Source organism: Crocodylus siamensis, chromosome 5 (genome assembly GCF_052110815.1).
Source record: "Crocodylus siamensis isolate JL-2025a chromosome 5, ASM5211081v1, whole genome shotgun sequence".
Taxonomy (NCBI): Eukaryota; Metazoa; Chordata; order Crocodylia; family Crocodylidae; genus Crocodylus; species Crocodylus siamensis.
Genome location: NC_143399.1, coordinates 120,531,937 through 120,552,260, shown reverse-complemented (window position 1 = coordinate 120,552,260; position 20,324 = coordinate 120,531,937). Strand labels below are relative to the sequence as shown.

At 42.7% G+C, this 20,324-nt stretch overlaps 1 protein-coding gene across 2 annotated transcripts in view; it reads left to right on the top strand.

Moving 5' to 3' along the window:
• The window catches only part of RALA (RAS like proto-oncogene A), a 48,978-nt gene extending 29,225 nt beyond the window's left edge, over nucleotides 1–19,753 (top strand). For both annotated transcript variants that reach the window (XM_090050073.1, XM_090050074.1), the window contains exons 2-5: nucleotides 2,855–3,007; nucleotides 4,170–4,378; nucleotides 9,143–9,317; nucleotides 17,787–19,753. In XM_090050073.1, the coding sequence (XP_089906199.1) occupies nucleotides 2,894–3,007; nucleotides 4,170–4,378; nucleotides 9,143–9,317; nucleotides 17,787–17,909 (621 nt within the window). In that variant the 5' untranslated portion in view covers nucleotides 2,855–2,893 and the 3' untranslated portion in view covers nucleotides 17,910–19,753. The remainder of the gene's footprint in view (nucleotides 1–2,854; nucleotides 3,008–4,169; nucleotides 4,379–9,142; nucleotides 9,318–17,786) is intronic.
• The last annotated feature ends 571 nt before the right edge of the window (nucleotides 19,754–20,324 follow it).

Below are 20,324 nucleotides of genomic sequence, written 5' to 3'. Positions count from 1 at the left end.
CATGAATTTCCAGTTCAGTCTGTGTAAAATGGTGACTCACTTGACTTAAAAATGTAGTGGTAATGTTACATTGTTCCCTCTCTTTGCTTAACACACACTTATTTACAATGCATTATTTGATAATGCTAAACATTGTCATATGAATGGCTTCTCTGTGATCTTGCTTCCTAGCTAGCAAAGCCTAATGATTCACAGTGGATTCCTGTTGCTAGTGTAAACATTTACTATATATTTACATAGTCACCCTGTTTTGGGGCCCCCTGATTTAAGAGTAGTACTGGTTCTAGTCAAAGGGAACTGTACTCAGGCTTTCTAAACCAGAGAAATGGTAGTAAGTTGTCAACACAGGAGTGAAATGAAGCAGAAATTGACCGGTACCCTTAACCTCCACTATCTTTCTAGAGCAGTGGTTCTCAAACTTTTTTTTTCCACAGACCACTTGAAAATTGTTAAGGGTCTCAGTGGACCACTTAATAATAATTTTTTGTTGTTGTACAAATCAAAGCACACAACTCATATTTTAATATCAGTAGTCTTACAAGTACAGATATTCTCGATTGTTCTGCAACCTTTCTGCGGACCACCTGAATGGAGCTCACAGACCTTGTGGTGGTCCACGGACTACAGTTTGAGAACCTATGTTCTAGAGTATGTTTGGCTTTTTTCCACAAAAGTGGGCACTGATATGCTGTTTTCCATTGAAAGATCCTACACTCATCACTTAGTAGTGGGAATATTTTGCATGTCCTTTATTTAAAATGGAAATTCCCACTAACTTATAACATACCTTCCCTGGTGCCCCAGGACGTGTTCTCTTGCATTTGATATGGACGTGAGTGTTTTGGCAATCTTGCTCTGTAAAGCAGCCATAAATCTTGGCAAATGTTGGATTTCTTGCATAAAATCAAACGTGGTACAGCATCAGCAGGTCAGACTCTTCCTTGAACTCTTGACCAACTAATTAAACTAATGTGTGCTTGTCAGTGGGAGAGAACCTCCCTTGCTAATGCAAGAAAAAAAGGAAACAACCTTTCTACAGTAATGAGCAGGATTTGGGTTTTCTTTTTCCCAAACAAAAATGTGGGTTTTTACTTTTAAAGCAGGGGCAGGGGGCGGGGCTGAGGCCTGCAAGGAGAGCTGGCAGGTGGGTGGGGGGCAAGGCAGGGGTTTGTAGGGGGCGATCACCCTGTCCTACTCTGTGGGCTGATGCTGGGGTGGTTGTGGGCTGCCTCACTTCTGGCCATGCTTCCTTGTCCCAGTTTGGCTTAGGCTGGGGGCACTGCCCAGCTGGAGCAGTGGTGGAAGCACACTTGATGAGGGAGGGAGAGAGAGTGTGTGCTGCACCTCTGCCCACCAGGCTGGGCGTCCTTGGGGCAGGGTTGGGGGCTGGGGGCGCTGCCCAGCCAGGGCAGTGCCTTGAGCCAGGGCACTAGGGTGAGTGTTGCCCATCTTCCAGTCCAACAGCTGCTGCCCTGCTGCCTGTCACTCTGTTGGGCCACATCCTGCCAGTCTGCAGCTCTGGTGGCTGCTGGCAGCTCTGCTGGGGCTAGTGCTAGAGGTGGCAAGTGGGGGCACACTGAATGGTGGGGAGGGGAGGAGCAGTGTGGTAAGCCCATATGCCACTCAGCATGGGCCCCACCAGCCTGCCTGGGCCTGGGTGAGCATGGCCCCTGGGTGCCAAGTCAGCGCACATAGGACAGGACAAGCTGGCAGGAGTTGTGGCCACATGAGCGGCTGCCTCACTGCAGCTCTGCGCCTGCATTGATACTGAGACACATGGCTCTGGCTTGCGGGACTCCTGGTTCCAGGAACCATTGGGCGGGGTCTGTGGGTCAGGGGTAGGAGGGAAGATCGCAACAGGGGTGCGTGATGAAATGAGGTGGGGATTGAGGGGGCAGTGGAGTCTGTGTGTATGTGATGGATGGTGGTGGCACCAGGGGTGTGTGAGGGAGAGATGGGAAGTGGGGGGGCAACTCTCTAGGTGTAGAAGTGGCCACCAGAGCCAGGCTTGGAGCCTGCCTGCCCCCTAGAGCAGCCAGTGCAGGGGGAGGCCAGCCTGGAAAGGAAGGGGCTTGTACAGCTCAGTCCCCGAGCCCAGAAGGGCATGGGGATCACTGGGGCCTGGGCACAGTTGCAGGGAACAGAACAGCAAGGGCTGGCACTGCTCAGAGCCACAAAGCAGCAGCTCTGTGCACCTGGACCCATGTCCTGGTGTAGGGAGGGAGCTGCTGCTAGCAGGGGCTGCAGGTCAGGAGTGAGGGCACTGGTAGGGCTCTGGGGGCTGTGGGTTGGGATTGAGGGGCAGGGCGCTGGCATATCAGGGCTACGTAGTGCCTCAAAGCAGCTCTGGGGACAGCTGCAGCTTGACCTGCATCCTGGTGAGTGAAGGGGGCAGGGGGGAGCTCTGATTTTCTGTGATTTAAATAAAAAACAAACCCAAAATCAAATGCCAAAATATATAGGTGTTTAGAATTTATTTTATTATAATGATTGAGGCAGTGGTATGGTTCCAAATTGCTGTAAAATTGCAAGTAGACCAATAAAACATTATATTCAACTGAAGCCTATGTATAGTATAGTATAGTGTGTGTGTGTGTGTGTATAATATAGTAGCATTTCATTTTAATCATGGAAAAATGCTGAATTTGGGTTTTTAAATTGGAGAATTTGGGATTTTTCATCATAGAATTTGCTATTTTTAAAGGGAGAAAACCACGATCCCTGGAAATGAGGTACCATTTGGCTTGTTCCCGGGGAAGAAGGGTCTTTGCCATATATCTGAGGGTAACAGAATGGTGACAAGTTCCTTAAATAATCAATGAAGACTAATTGCAGCAATTTATTTCCCCCCTAGATATTCATTTTACTTCTGTGAAATACCTGCAATCCAAAGATGGCAGCAAATAAGCCCAAAGGTCAGAATTCCTTGGCTTTGCACAAAGTCATCATGGTGGGAAGCGGTGGTGTGGGAAAATCTGCTTTAACGCTGCAGTTCATGTATGATGAGGTAAGAAAATAACTTCTTACAATGGAGATTCCTGTCTCCTTTTCCTAACTGAAGTCAATGTCTGTGTAGTATTTAGTTTAAAGATGCCAATAAAATCAATACCTGAAGTGGTCTAAGTAAACTATGACTTGGTCTCTCCTAAAGATTTTTTGGTATGACATCTGCCCATTATGCGGAACAGAAAACATTAAGGAGTCTCTTGGCTTTGCAAGCTCACCCTGAGACTCATGGAAGTGAAAATGGGTCTTCCTTCCAGATCTCTGATTAGTTCGCAATGAGTTCTAATAGAACCTATTACCACTGTTTCAGTTTAATGTCCAGGGTTGTTTAGAAATATATTAACATATTGAGTCTCAATAGAGATATATTAACTACGTGAGTTAAGAATGAGCTGTCAGTGGGTGCTACTTGGTTTTTATGGAGTTGCATTTTTTTTCCCTGCTTAACTTCAAATATTTCCCCCGAACTCTCCATTTAAATTGAAACCACTCCTCCCGCCCCCCCCCCCCCCCAACAACATTTTTCCACAAGGAGAGTGGCTTCAAAATGAATTTGCACCCAGCTGAAATACTTGTTTTTTTAGAGATTTAGACTCTTGGAGAAAGATAGGAAAGATTTCTCCTAATTAAGCAGGAGGTCAGATGATTATGAAAGGCACTGACTGGGTAGGTAGTCATAGGAACTGCCAAGTCACTTAGAGTAAAACCAATATTTCGATCTGTTCAAAATCAGCTAGACACAGTTGTAGTACAAGATTACAGAATTAAGCCAGGTTGCCTATTTGTCATTGAGCAGAGAGCAGCGTCTGGTTTGCAGGTATAATCACTGATGATTTATAATACCTGAAAAATTAAGGCAAGAAGTCTTGAATTGGGTGAACTTTTGGGCTGATAGTAGTAAGTGAGAACCTGCAAGTTTTTTGGGTAATAAAGAGCATCATTACTAGCAGACGTAGCATGGGTTTAAGGAACTGTCAAAAGTAATATTGAAGTACCATGGCCTGATTAAATAGGGTACATAGCTACTGTGACTACTGAAGACACTAATTTCAACCTATAACTACATACAAATCTAGATGTATATGTTCATTTCTCTTATCTAGGCACTCATTTATTTGGATGTGTTGGTATGTCTACATAGTATTCTATTGCTTTGTTTACAGTTTGTGGAAGACTATGAGCCTACTAAAGCAGACAGCTACAGGAAAAAGGTAGTTCTGGATGGGGAAGAAGTCCAAATAGATATATTGGATACGGCAGGGCAAGAGGATTATGCTGCAATTAGAGACAACTACTTCCGAAGTGGAGAGGGTTTTCTATGCGTCTTCTCTATTACAGAACTGGAATCTTTTGCAGCTACAGCAGATTTCAGGTAACCATGCAGGAAAAATTACTAATTTAACTGAATTGCAATAGACTCCAAGCAGGGTTTCTTTCTTGAGATGCTTCTCACAACTACAAGTAACTTCTTGTAGTCATTTGTTCCATATGATGCTTTGTCTTTACAGGTTGCATAGATTGTACCCTAGATAATAGCGTGACATCTTGGAGGACCTCTTAGAGCATAGCTATACAGATTCTTTTGCAGTCATTTGTACCTGATCTTTGTCTTTTCAGGTCTCCGAAGTGCCAAAAATGATAATGTAACATGGGGCCTATCATGGAACTGCTTCTTGGCAGGATTCAGAAGGGCTGATGCACATGGTTCAGACTGAGTAATTTTGTAGGCTGCCTACTTGCACATAATGCAAGTACTAAGTTACATTTATCCCAGGGCAGTCTTGATTTGCTGTTTGTTCTACCATGATTTTTGTGTTGTACCAATGTTCATCTCTTGCTTATTTCCTTATTAACTTATGAAGGAGCAACAGGAGCAAACAGGCCAGTGATAGCATGTGGACTGCTTCATGTTAGAATAAATACAGATATAAAACCAGCTGCTGCATGAAAAATGAGTGCTGGAGAGCCTCATATGGTGTCTATCAACAAATGTCTTGGACTCTGTCTAACATGAGGATTTCATCCTCAAAGAGGTACTCTTAGCTTCTCAAACCTTCCACCTTTAAGGGTGCTTGCCAGTGGATCACAAAGTGTGGAAATTGATACAGACAATTCTGGAGAGGGTGCACTCAGCCAGGCAGATGGTATGGGGCTGTGGGTAGGTGGGAGCACCATTTGGGAGTGGGATGGGTGGGTGGTGGCTGGGATTACAGGACAGTGACAGCACAGGGCCAGGACCTGGGGCAAAGCGGTGATTTGCTCCCCATATGTCCCTGTGACAGATGCTGGTTCAGTGGGCAGGGATGTGTGGGGAGCGAATTGCGGCCTTAGCCCCATGCTGTCACCACCTAGTGATCCTGGGCTCCACCCACCCATCCCGCTCCCAGATGCTGTTCTCCACCTGCCCTGCAGCCCCATCCCATTTACCCAGCTGAGCACGCTCTGCCCATGAGGGTCTGGAGCCAGTCTCCATGGAGACTCTGTCTGCCTACTCCATCCAATGACCCTGGCAGTGGGTGCAAGGTGAATTGGCATTGTCAGCTGGGTCGAGTGAGCTGCCACTGTGGGGCTGCCAGGAATCAGATTCTGTCTACCACGCCATCCCTGCCCCAGGGTGGCACCACCAGCCGCTCACACCTTGGTTGGACGGGGCTGGGGGGCCCACTTTGGGCTGGCTAGAATCCCTTGTTGGGCCAGATCTGGTCCACAGGCTGTACTTTGTCCACTCCTGACCTAGCACAATGGTGTTCTGTTCCATGAGCAGAATCTCAAGGTGCTAGTATAATGTAGAAAAATAACAAAACATTTTTTATATATATATATATATTTTTTTTTTAGTGCAGTCCAGTAAGGCCATAGAAAGGAAAACTGCTTCATAGCTTTTGGTAGTTAGCTTAAAAATACCATGGAATACTATGGTACCATACCATGGTTAGCTTAAAAATGCCATGGGAAAGAATTAAAGCAAAATAAAGGTTTAATACTGATAGTTTGGAGTAAGCAATACAGCTTCTTGAAGCTCTCCAAGTGTGAAAAGATGACCTGAATGAGCCCATAGATTGAGGATGAAATTAATTTTTCAGGTGTATGTTAAGGCACCATTCCTGAAATGGTAATAATGACACCAAATTAACCACTGCATGAAAGAATATTTCTTGCTCATGTATCTCTGTCCATTGGTCTGAAAGGATGTATGCAAGAAGACTTCTCAGCTCTCCTTTTGTAGGCAGTAACTTCAGGGGTTTTTTTTAATTTTGCTTAAGACGGCTAGTTCGGTCTGTTTTATGTGGCAGTTTCGTAATTCAGGAGTCTTTCAAGGCACGCAGGAGGTTAACCCAACGTGGGTGGTGGACTATATCATTATTCATATCTGTAAAACAGCCTTTTAGTATTTTAATAAGTGCTAGTAAATTACAAGTGCTCAAACTAATCAGCTATTCAAAGGCTGAACCTTTTCAAGTCCCTTAAAGATCTAAAATTGATTAAATTACCAATCAAGGGATGGGCAAAACAGGTTGCAATGCATAGGGGGTCTTTGAACTATGGACTCTAGAAAAGCAAAGATGGCTTCTGGCTTACCACCTGGGTGTAAGAAAAAACGAGTGTGCAAAAATAGGTGGAGATTAGGGTACCATTACCCTACCTATGGTAGATACTATGGTACCAAAAATAGGTAGGGCAAACTCCCCATAAGATAATGGGGAGGACCCTAGAGATGTTGCCACATGACAAGCTATTATCAGAATTCAGGATACATAAAAGATGTTTTAAAGGAACAAAATTATTCCTTCCCATTCTGGAGGCTAGAATACTTCTTTAAAATGGATCATGCTAGAGGTTTAGATTATCTGCCCTAGAGAACTGGTGAAATCCTACTTTACAGTTTAGATACCAAGACAGGAAAGATCCCGTTCATGTACATGACACTGCAAAGGATATTGTCTTCCAGCAATTTAAAAGATAAGTACATTCAGCTAAAGTGACCAGTAGCAATATGTGCTGAAACAGCCTTCAGAACCTGAAAAAAAACTGAATCTAGTCTGTTTCTAAGGGATTGGGAAATACTTTATTGGCAGGGAAGAAACTTAAGACCCAACTAAACTTGTCAAAATCCTTTTTTGGTGTACTTCTAAGACAGGGTGGACTATTGGAAAAATCTCAAGGTTTCACACTTTTGTATTTAAACTAATTTTGAGATGATTTTATTTTAAACATAGCAAGATAGCCTGCATCCAACTAATGTGTGGTGTAAATTCCCTCAGATTATTCAGTGCTGTGGGTATGCTACTGACCAGAGCACTAAAACTCTCAGAAATACGTGGCAGTTTGTTTCCATCAGAGTGGTCTAGGCCCAGAGCTCTAGCAGACCAGTTGTTGTCACACTACTGATTCTTTCCCACCTGCTCCATATGATTGGGTTATACATGAGAGTTACTTGCACACAGTTTTAGTTTGCTTTTTTCCCCACTAGTTGGGGGAAAGGGAGAGGGAAGTTATAGTGACTAAATGGATATTCAGTTGGGACTGAATTTTTAAATTTAATGTTCACGATGGGACATGTCCATGAAAAATCACTTGTTTAAAATCACCAGTTTTCAGACAGAGGATTTAAACAGCTCTGTGTTTCTTGTAGGGTAAATCCTTAAACAGCTCATGTGCGTGATTACTCTGTGAAAACCTTGCTTGGACAACTAGGCAGTGCTCTGACTGGTCAACTCTCTGTAGCAGTGTAAATACCCAGATTTTTAGTATATTGTACTGGTGGATTTTAACCTAATCACTGCCTCCAGTCGCCTAAGGAAACAGGCCTGCTTCCATCCTTATACTGTCCTGATTATAGATGATGGAAGAATGTTTCAGTGTTCTCTGTAGGGCTAACAGTGCTGGACTTTTACCATTGGAGTTGTAATGTTACATTCACGTCACAAGCCTTATTGAAACATGTGCACTTGCTTTTAAAAAGCTTGTGTTAGCTGTGGTTTCTCAATGTATGTATGCTGCTTCCAGAGTGGTGGTTTTGTCTGCTGTTTGAAGCTTCCCCATGCCAAATGACGAATTTTCCATATAGTGTATCTCAGACAACTGGAACTACATTTAGCGCAATTCTAAAAACTTCTTTCTTTGGAAGAAAGACAAATTAAGTTATGTTGGAGATCTCAAATGTCAAACCCCACCTAATATTCTGGAAGTTCTGTCGTCTTGCAGAACAGTTTCTCCTCTGAACATGTAGGGGGGGAAATCACAGAATGCTAAATTTTACTCTTGAGCCTCCCTCAGATACTTTCTGGGCCTGGATAAAGAGTACCTACCCCCTTCTTACTCTGGAAAACTGTTTTGCCTACCCTCCAACTTAAGTCAGTTAAATGAAAACCCCCTTTTAAGAAATCTTTGGTCCTTCAGACCCTTACAAAAGCCCATGTTGAACTCTTGAGTTGTAAGTAAAACTTCAAACCATGCATCCGAGCAGTTCCATCACTGGAAGCATCTGGTCCATCAAAGCCAATGGTTGAGTGACTTGAATCCATCCAGATACCTGTAACTGAAACAAAGAGAGATTTATAGAAATCAAAAATAATTATCTATTTTATCGTTCTCACATTCTCTCCTGAAAGGAAGATATTTTCCATGGGTGTGCTACATTGGGTTTTTTTTTTTTTTAATCTATGCTCTTTTACAAAGCTTAAAAATGGTGATTGCTGTGCATTAAGCACATACATGAAACCAACCTTTCTGGCTAATATAAGGCACTTACTTTTGAAAAGTAATAGGAAGGAAACTGTGAAATGCTCTTAATGTCTCTTGCAGTAGAATGAATTACCAATTTAAAATTCTGCTCATACAGTTCAGCTTTTGTCATTTATGTACAAACCCTTAATGAATCATTCTCCACTGACTGGGAAAGCCACATAAGTTGCTTTTGTTACTTTTATTTTGCACCATGTCAAGATAAGGATTTTTTCAGCTTCTGTCGAAATGGTTTGAAAAAATGAATGTGTTTTCATTGTAACACAGTAAAAAAAAAAAAAAAAATGCAACCTGGTTCTTTTGCTTGTGTTCTAGGAATACCTTCTATGCATAGATTTTTTTTTAAAATAATAATAATAATAATAATAATAATGTTCCTTCCTTCCTTCAGGGAGCAGATTTTAAGAGTAAAAGAGGATGAGAATGTTCCCTTCCTGCTAGTTGGTAACAAATCTGATTTGGAAGATAAAAGGCAAGTTTCTGTAGAGGAAGCAAAAAACAGAGCTGACCAATGGAATGTTAACTATGTGGAAACCTCTGCCAAAACACGGGCTAATGTTGACAAGGTAACTGTTAACTTTTTTTAAATATAAAAAGTCATCACTTTCACTTAATGCTCTCAGCTCCTGTTTTGTGAATCCTGCTCTTTCCTGTTTAAGTATATTACGTTCATGAGTAACAAATTTAAATACCGCGTGAGTATTTCTGGACTGACTGCTCACTGACTTTTTTGCTTCTTTAACCTTAGAGTTGGTGCAACAGTATCAGTAGAGCACAAAATTTCCCTATACAGGCTTCCCTTCTAGTTGGTCATTCTTGACTATTTGGAGTAGCTGAGTTCCAGTTAAATCCAATAGCTGGTTGATAATGAGCTGGTAGTCTGTTCAGATTGAGAGTAGAGAAGATAAAATATAACAGCCCCTATGCTCAGGGGGGACCTAATGGCTTCCTATAAGTATATAAGGGGTGTACATCAGGATCTGGGGAAACGCCTGTTCACCAGAGCACCCCAAGGGATGACAAGGTCAGACAGTCTCAAACTCCTCCAAGACTCTTTTAGGCTGGACATAAGGAAAAAATTCTTTACCATCTGAGCCCCCAAGGCCTGAAATACACTGCCTCCAGAGGTGGTGCAAGCACCTACTCTGTACTCCTTTAAGAAACAGTTGGACATCTGTCTTACTAGGATCCTTTGACCCTAACTGACTTCCTACCCCTGGAGCAGGGGGCTGGACTCAGTGATCTTCTGAGGTCCCTTCCAGTCCTGAAGTCTATGAAGTCTATGACATAGACTGCAAAGGTTGTTCATGCGAGTCCCTGAATCTATTACTATCTCTTGGGACAAACTAACCTCATGGAGACTTCTGATTCTGTTTTATAACTTATATTTTTACACGTGGCCAGGAAATTCATAACATCTGGGGAAGGACTAGTCTTAGCTGGTCTTTTATTCCTACAGTTAATGGCTTTACTAATGAAGACTGGAATCTTCTCTAGGCTGGGTAGGAGTTATCTAGTTGAAATAAAAATGGATATACTGCCCAAAGCTGGAACGTGCACCAGGAGGTCAAACTGAATATAGAGAGCAGTTTGGTTTGAAAATGGGCAAGAAAAAATTAAAGGTGAAGCCCATGTTTTCATGGGAAAAGTGGTGAGATAGGGGCTGACTCTTACCCAAGCATTAAGTAAATGATAAAGGTTGTAAACATTGAAGTTAGAACCCTTCTGGAATTATTATGCAAAGCAATATATTACATGAGCAAGGGGAGATTTACGTAGTTCTAATGTGACAGTCTTTGTGACCTACATATAGACCAGGCCACACAAGTATAAAACCTCCCCAGCAGAAATGCTCATGCCTGAGTTGAGTAGGGTATAAATTGACCCAAAAAGGTCTCTAGATTTTGTTGTCTTAAGCAACTCATTGCCATAAGCAGGTGCAATGCGTTTCAAGCATGTAGAAGTGGTCTACCCATGTCAGAAAAGTCATATTGCCAATCTGGCAAGGAGTGCATGTAGCCACAATATTGGAATCTAAGATGACTGCCATGAATTCACATTTTGTCAATATTTCAGCCCCCACAAGGGTTAGAAAACTAATTCCAATGGCAAAAGCAACATTGTATGAGCTGAGGAGATTGATCGTAACATTTTTGTTGTGGTAGCCATATTGGGATTCCAAGATGGCTAACACATTGGCACCGAGGTTGCAGTTATTTTGCGTGGAGGGCTGCTTACCCAGTTTTGGCAAGCTGTCAAGGGCTGCATGGGTAGTCCTGCCCCCTGACAGGTGCCCTGCCCAGGTCACCATCTTGGGACCAATGTCCCAGGGCCAGTGTCGGTGGGGCCCAGAGCGGGACACAGGCTGGCAGGGGGTCTGTGGAGTCGGGCTGGGCTGCACCAGCAGGGAAAGGGGGAAGCTGGCCCGGCTCCATAGAGCCCCTGCTGGCCAGGGCCCTGTACTCCTGCTGCCCTGCTCTGGGCCCTGCCGGCACTGGCCCTGGGACACTGGCATGGGCCCCATGCTCCCGCTGGCTCCTCTGCCCACTCACTCCCAGTTTCCCCCCTCAGCCCTGAGGTACAGGCGGGGCGCAGCGCGCAGCCCTGACCCCGCACTCGCCTGCAGGAAATGAGCTGGTGCTGAGCATGGGGGAAAAGAGGCTCCCTCCCCAACCCTGTGGCCAGCACTCCCTGCTGCGGGCGCTGGCAGCCCACATGGTGCTGTCCTGAGCAGGCAAAGGCAGTCCCATGCGGTCTGCAGTGCAGGGCACTGGCCACGGGGTGGGGAGGGGGCCTCCTTTCCCCACGCTCAGCACTGTCATATGGTATGCTGCATTCAGCAGCATGGATGGAGACTTTGTATCAGCTTCTTAGATCTTATTGTGTGATGCATCAGCAAGCCTCAGTCCAACGTGTTTTGGAATTTAGCTTTTTGTTCCTTAATTGCAGGTAAATCAAATCCCGACATATTAGCTAGATATTAGGAAAAACTTTCTCACCAGTAGGGTAGGCACCAGAACAAGTTACCCAGGCAAGTTGTGTACTCTCCAGCCTTGGAGGTTTTTAAGACCCAGCTAGAATGATCTAATTGGAGATGGTCTTGCTTTGAGTAGCAGGTTGGACTAGATGACCTCCTGAGGTCCCTTTCTGTCCTAATTTTCTGTGATTCTATACCACAATGGATGCATTATGATCAGTTACTTCAGTTCCAATAGTGTTTGTTTTGTCACTGGAATTAGTTTTCCAACCCAAGTGGGGGCTGAAATATTGACCAAAACATGAATTAATTTTAGCTATCTTGAATTTCAATACGGTGGCTACATGCACAACTTGCCAAAATGGCAGCATGACTTCTCTGACATGGGTAAACCACCTCTTCCTGAAATGCACTGTGGCCATTTCTATCAATGAGTTGCCTGTGGGGTGACACCTTTTTTTACCCTATTGTCAGGTGTAACCTGGGAGCTGGACTTCCTTGGAATACCAGGAAGCTGCCAGTTCCTGTCTACCTTTATGTTGTATTTGTAACAACTAGTTCTGCAGTCACTTCAGACAATAATAATGTTTTGCTCCAGTGCTAACGGGTCAGTGCCTGGGTAGTTCATTTTAATGCAGCAAAGCTTGTCATTATCACCCCAGAGGTTGTTGAAATCCATTACCCCCTTCCTGGTCCAGTTAATGTCACACTTTTTTCAGGGCACTGGGCTTGTCAGACTGAGAGGCCATAGTGAAGAGATGGTGTACGTGTGCGTGTGTGTGTGCGCGCGCGCAGGTATAGAGGTTCTAGATGGGTCTGAGTCCTGGAGGTTCCTGATTGTTAATGGTGTTTCAGTGCCCGTAGGCTGCAATGCTGGTTTTGGGTGAGTGGTAAGCAAAAGACATCTGGCAAGTTGCCATGCAAGACAGTTAATAGATGGAGGTGGCCACCTGAGGCCTGATACCTCTGTGGTCAGGACTAGAGTGGCTAGACAGAGCTCAAGAGAGGCCAGGATTGGGGCTTCAGTAGTACTTTGGGGGATGCCTGGAGGACTGATTGACTTGCTAGCCTTGCAGGAATATTGTGGGACATCTGTTGCAGACTTCCATTATGATGGTACTAATGCTTTGTCCTGAAGCTCTTATACTGCAACCCTTTTTGGGGATTGGTCCAGCAACAAGGATGTCTGAAAGCTTGCAGTTTGTCCTGCTGGAAAACATTTTCTCCCATGACAAGGTCAACATCTGTTCATGCCTTACTGTTAGTCAAGTTTAGTTTGCTTCCCCAGATTTTAACAGGAGGAAAATGTCACATTAAAATATGCTGGAGGCAAGGATTTATTAGGTCCCTGTTTTATATTACATAATTATGCCATGAACTGGTTATTGTGCAATACATTTAGACTGGCCACATGAGCAAAGTAAGATTAGCCACAAGTACAAAGTAATTATTACACAATTAACTGGTTCATCATGCAATAAATTTAGACCAGCCACATATGCAAAGTAATTATCACATGCTAAAAATGATGATTCAGCTATAAAGCGCCAACCATCAGTAAAGTTAGTGCTTGAAAATTTGCAGCAGCTCTATAGCTGTTTTTTGTTGAGCTTTAACTTAAATCTGTAGCACAGCCCTTAGGGTGCTATCTTTTCTTAAACTAATTGCATAGTTGGGATGGAGTTAGACAAGCTTTCAGATGTAAGACATTCTTCATTATATCTGAGCAGTGAAAGCCAACATGGTTACAGTGTATATAAAATTAAAATTAAAAAAAAAACCCTAAGGGGGGGAGAGGAATTCCCAGAGGTAGCAAACAATTAGAGGAAAAGAAATTAAATACTTGGAGATCAAGCCCTATCAAAAGGGGCAGGGGATATTTTCATCTTTCTTCTCACCTTTCTGTGGATGAAATAATCTGCCATGAACCCAATATCAATGTTTAGACCTTGGTTCTTAGTGTTCAGCCATCTTATTTTTTGTTTCCAGTGTCATCGTTAGAGGTATTAGGTAACTTTCCCTTGAGTATGCGAATACTGAGGTCAGAGAGGGAACAGTCGATCTGTGAGAAATGTTAAAAATAGCTTCTCTAACTGGAAATTTTTACACAACTAAATTACCTCAGCCATTTCTCAATATTCAAGTTTTGGTTCGTACACACTGATTCAGCCCCCAGGTTTTCAGAGCTAGTGGTGATAGCCACTCCATGGAGTTGAAGAGTAAAAGGAGAAGCAGATTGGTGATCTATCTCATGGTTAATTCAGTCTGTACAATGCCTGAGATCTTCAGGCCAGGGTTGAGGTGAATTGACAAAGTTGTACAAGTGCCAGGAAGTCTCTCTTAAATGTTTCTTAAAACATCTGAAACTATTCTGTCTGTACTATATGAACTGAAGCTGTTGATCTAAATAAATTAAATTTCTCGCTTATTAGAAAAATAGTAAACCGCTCAGCTCAACATGGTCTGTTTCTAAACCTATTTCAGAAAAGAAGTTCAATTCTTAGGAGAAGAATTGAACAGCTTCCAAGTAGGCTAAATAGTCTAGGCAGCTAAAGACTGTATTGCTGCTTAAGTAAGGGAAGAAGAATGACATCCTACACTCTGGATGGTTTAGAATACAAGCAGGTAACAATCCATTTAGAAATCAAAAGGACTTTTGAAGATGAAAAGTTCATACAAATATGCCACTTTTTCCCCCAAAATAAGTGGAGTGAAAGTAACAGTTTTAATTGTTCTGTGATTGGTCTGTGGCAACATGTTCTTTAGAACAGTAGCTTTCTTTTTTCTGTAAAAAGTTCACAAGAGGCCAGCGCAACATGTTTCAAATAATATACTGTGTAAACTCCTGGGAAGTGTGGATGTCTATATGACAATTCCCTTTCCAGAAAGGAAATCTCATAGAATGTGCTTAAATACATCCACTAAAAAATTCTTGAAGATGAGTGTTTTATATTTAAGCACTTAGGATCCCAACAGGTTGGAATACTTTAGAATGAATAAAACTAGTGCAAAGCACAAATACAGGTTGTGGCAGAGTTTCATCTAAAAGTCTGAATTGACAGCAGGATCTTAAATTGCATCATCAGATGAGGAGGATTTTCCCACTTCCTAATTTTTTCCTTCCCTTTCAAAATTCCTGGAGCTGTAACTGTTGCTAATAGCTATTTTAAAGATTTGTTTACATAGCCTTGGAAAAATCTGAGTCACCACTTCAGAAATAAGTCCAGTTTTCAGACTGGACACTGCAAATAACTGATTTCCAGGAACTGTGCCGGGTTTTCCCAGTCTCTTTGCTTGTGTTTTTAGTAGAGGTGCACCAATATATTGATACAGTATCAGATTGGCACTGATAAAAGGAAAATTAACATTATAGGCTATCAGCTTTTTTTGCCTGGTGTAGCTGATGGTCACCAATAAATATGATATGCCTTCTGGATAGGTGCTGCCCAGCCAGGTCAATGAATGGGACCCTGGGGCTGGAGCAGGGAATGGGAGAGCCACAGGGGTTGAGAGTAGGGGGTGGCTCCCTGCTGTTGCACACACCCCTGGGGGAGGCATGGAGGAGCATGTGCGTTGAGTGGAGGTGGGCTGCCCACTCTCTGTCCTGCTGCCTTTGCCCTGCGAGCTGCATTTGACTGTGCATCCCCTGCCTGTCTGGCAGCAGTGGTGCTGGTGAGTTGTGCCTTCCACTGCTGGACAGGCAGGGGACACATGGCCAGCATGCAGCTCCAGAGGCAGTAGGGCAGAAAGCCCATGGCAGGCAGCCCGCCTCCACCCTCGCTACGCTCCTGAAAGCATCCCCCTACTTAAAAATGGTGGCTGAGCTTTAGTTCAAGCACCCCTACCACCATTTTTAAGTGCCAGGACTCTGATCCCCTTGGTTGTGCTGCCCACAGTTCTGTCCCACTCCCTGCTGCAGCCCCAGGGTCCCATTCATTGCCCTGGCTGGACAGCGTCCTCTTCCCCTGCACTACTCTCTCCCTCACTGTGGGGGCCTCAATATGCCCCCTCTACTCCTACACCCCTTCCCTCCCCCATGCCCTATCCCTTCCACAGATTTACCTGCAGGGCACTTCTCTCCACACTACCCAGCTGTGCTCCTGTAAATCGGTTATTGGATCAGTATTGGCCAGTATGTCTGGTGAATAATCAGCTATTGCTGTCGGCCGAGAAGATCTTTATCTGTTTATCCCTAGTTTTTAGACTCAAATCATGAGTGGAACCTAGAAAACTGAATAAAGTGTCTTAGTGTGTACCTGATCTAGTAAAAATGAGACTTCTCATGAGAACTAGATAGTTCTATCTGCTTCTGTTAACCTATTAAAGTTGCAGTTGTCAACTATGCTATGATTTAAGCTATATTTTCGTGTGAGAAATGGAAGTAAGTTTTAAAAACATGACATACCAGTGGCTTGAAGTTGCAGCAAAGTAGATTTAGATTAAATCTCAGGGCGGGGGGCAGGAATCTTCACTATTAGAACAGGGATGCAGTGGAATAGACTGCTTAAGGAAGTTGTGGAATGTCCTTCATTGGTGGCTTTCAAAGAGGATGGATAAGCAGTGGTCAGCAAATAGTCTAGGGAGTAGCTATGCCTAGAGTGTGCTATAAAGAGTAGCAGTTGGAAGCCTGGGAGCCCCTCCATATGCACATTGCTGGGAGATCACAAGAAGAGCTGTGCAGCCCAGAGCAGATGGATATTGGAGAGATCCAGGTTGGCAGCACGAGATGAAAGAAGAGCTGCAACTAGTTTAGTTATAAAAAAAAAAAAAAAAAAAAAACATTAAAGGAGTTGAGAGAAGTTTATGGAGGGGGTACAGAAAGGAGAACTCTGACTTTGCCGTTAGAGGGTGTGATGTGTAGAGTTATGTTTGGTGTCCCTAAATTGTAGAGCAACACGGGAGGGTGTCTGTTTTTTTCTTACACTTCTGAGGTTTGCTATTTGCCACAGAGGGCTGAGAAGGAATTTTTTCCCCACCTGTTGCTATGCATGGGGGGCGCGGTTGGCCTTGGTTAGAAATATTAGATGTTGGCTACACCTAAGGCTCAGGATTTTTACTGGTATCTGACAGTGCTTGGAGGCTCCTAGTTGGAGAATCTTTCCCTTTTACTCAGGGTCAGAATAATTAGCACATTTGGGATCAAGAAGGAATTTTATCTCATGGTCATGCTGGTATAGATTGTTTGCTCTGTAGTAGGGAGGTCTGGACAGGGTTGATTGTGTAGCTTTAAGAATAGATTAGACCAGACTATTCCTAAAATTCCTGTTCCTGAGGGTTGGACTGGATGACCTTCTGAGGTCCCTTCCAAAGCTACTTTTCTGTGAATCTGTGATCTTGGGAATAGATGGGGCTCAATGTCAGAGGAAGGGGTGAACCGACCAGACATTGGAAAAAATTGCATGTCCTTGGAAAACTAGTAAGAGGAGTAAGATTACTTAAGGTTAGTTGTCCTTTCACCCAGGCCTTCTGTAGGTACAAGTTTCCCTTGCTTTATGTGGTTCTGTCTGTGCAAATTCACTTTTATGCAGTAACCCTTTTTATACCAAAGATCCATTTTATATGCAAGTAAATTCACTCGATCGGTGTAGTGGAAGCCTGCTGCTCAGGGCAGCTGGTGCCCATGCTTCTAGAGCTACAGGTGCCCCAGGAGCAACGCGACACCATGTGCATCTCGCCAACAGGTGGGCAGGGGGCACGGTGCAACCCAGTGGCGCTGCTCCCAGGGCAGCTGCCGCTGGGTGCAAAGTGCAGCATGCTGTTAGACTGCTGTTGGTGAGTACCAAAACTGGCTTGTAAAAGTGGTAGAAATGGCTCTGGCGGTCAGTACAATTGAGGTCTTGGAATGTATCCCTATTTGTTGCATTGTAAAGTGGGTTCCCTTCATGCATATTCTACTTACGTGCCATTATCCAAGATTGCATGTACAGCATAAAGCAAGGGGAACCTGTATTGGGACTTTCTCATTTAAACAAGGTGGATTAAATATCATGGTTTATGTTCACTCAGCATAAAAGTATCAATAATACATGTGTGTTATCATTTGTTTTTATAATTTTAGGTATTTTTTGACTTGATGAGAGAAATAAGAGCCAGAAAGATGGAAGACAGCAAAGAGAAGAATGGGAAGAAGAAAAGGAAAAGCCTAGCTAAGAGGATCAGAGAAAGATGCTGCATTTTATAATTAAAGTCCCGAATTCTTTTCCTACCTTGACCATACTAAAAAAATACCAAACCCATAATTTATAAGCATGCCATTGAAGGCTCAAATGACTGAAATTATCCTAACATGTTGGAAATTGTAATGTATCACTAAAAGCATGAATTGGAACTGCACTGAAAGTCAAATTCACTGAAAAATTAATGTGGCTTCCAGAGAAGCAGAGTTCAACCCATTTCATAATTGCCTACATGATCACATTTCTTCTGAATGTAGTGTTTCATAGGCAGTCTTTTTTGTAAACAGAAAGAAGTAGTACTTTCTGATTTCTTGTAAAGCATAAATTTTATATCATTTAAGAATTGTCACTTCATCTTGTCTTCTACTGCCTTGAAAATTACAGTTGTGAACGTGATACCTAACTAACTGGTATGGAGTTTTCTTGCTGTGGAGATGAGCAGACTATAAAAGAGTGGTATATTTGCATAACTTATACTGGGAGTCATTTATACATTGCATTACGTGATTCAACTTAAAGTGGTATAATCTTGTATATGGAAACATTTAAATATGCCTTAATTTTTAAAAAAAACAACATAGAAATACATAGTCAAGGGTGTATTTTCAACTCGTTGCATGGAGACAGTGTCCCTGTGCATCAGTAGGAGAGTGTGCTCCAGTGTGAAGTGCAGTTATCTGAACAATCTCGCTAACTAGCTGTCAACTAGCAGTGTCTGCTTTTAAAATGTGTGCCATACTCTGGTCCTCTGAGTAATCCAGAGCACATTTTGTCACTTGTAAGTTAGTAAATGATATGGTATCTTAAAACTGAAGGGTCAGAATAGATTTAAGTTGAAGTCCATAAGTGGTATGGCACAGGTACGCCCAAAATGGGCATTTACCTCTTAATGTGCTGATACCTTGAAATTACCCGTTTGCAAATAGTCAATGTCTGTAGGTGTTAAAAACCCCTGGACTTGAGCAAAGTGGAGCTCGTTCCGTAGCACTAATGTGTTTTGCGTTAAGGTGTGGTCTGGGAAATTCTGGTGTCATCAGTTAATTTCTTCCTTTTGTGCTCCTAATACTAAACTATGGGAACATGGTGTGTTATGCTGAAGCTACTTGTAGGTTTTGTACTGTTTAGTCTAGTTTGTGTTGATGATGGGGAACATTGTAGCTACTTTTTCTAGTTTAATGTTGATATCAAACATGCTTTGCATTTCGGAAATATTTACTATGGGCATCTAAAAATCCCAAATGAAATGTACTGCCTCAGCTGCTTCAGAGTGGAAAGAATACTAGCACACTGTTAGTACGCTGCATCTTAACTAAAAATATGCCAGAATCTTTGGAGGTTTTGGACTTATTTTAGAGTAGGGAAGGCTAGCTCAATTCCACAAACTATATTACTTTTTTTATACATGTGTAAACCTATAACTGACAGTTCAAAATGTGTTCAAGCAACCTAGGAAACAAGTATGTAATTTACATGTTAACTAATAATAGACATTTTAGGGACTCAACTCTTCAGAAATAACATTTGTCATGTTTAAATATTTATCAATAAGGAATTTTGTATGTACATTTAGTAAACTACCATGTGCAGAATTAAAGTTACTCATGTAACTACAGCCAAGTAAGCCAGTCTTCATCTTCCTGTGTGCTCACTTTCAGTCTGGTTAACCAGGGAGTCTAACCACTAACATTGTGACTTCATTTTGAGAACTGTATATGGGAACTGAGGTGTTATGAAGCCACTGGACACAGGGACTTGTCATGGCTGATGCCTTACCCAATTCTTTTTATTTGCTATTTGAGCCATGGAAAGAAAAATAAACTTCCATTTTTTTAAATACTTGTGCAGTGTTAATTGATGGAGAAACAAAGTGTGTGTTAGCACAGCTGACACAATCTATCATGGATTAAAAAAATTGAGTATTCAGTTATTCTACATGCATCAGTGAAACAGAATTCTGGCTTTAACCTTATTAGCCTGAGTTATGTACATGTCAAAAGCTCAGAACAGACCTGAGTAATTGCCTTTGCATTTTGTGCAGTACCAACTTCTCCTTCGGGTAGCAGCGAAGGAATAGATTAAGATCAACGTGTGCCAAAAAATCACTAAAAATAGAAAGCTCTGTGTTAAAATTTCTGTTTCAAAGTAAAAACTATTGGATACAATAATGCCAGTAATTGTGCGTAAGAGCTGCCATCAAATGTAATACTGAGTATTCTTTCCTTAAAATACTTGCACCTTATGACTAAGGAGTTCTGGGTGATCTGAGGACTGTTTCTGGTTCTCACGGTCTTCCTTTCTTTAAAGTTGCTTGACCTCTGTGCTTGTTTTGAGGCATACTGTTTGGAGTTTCACACTTGAGGAGCCTTATGAATTGTTTGGATTTTCTTTGCAAGATGTAGACATGTTGTAAGGTAAGTATG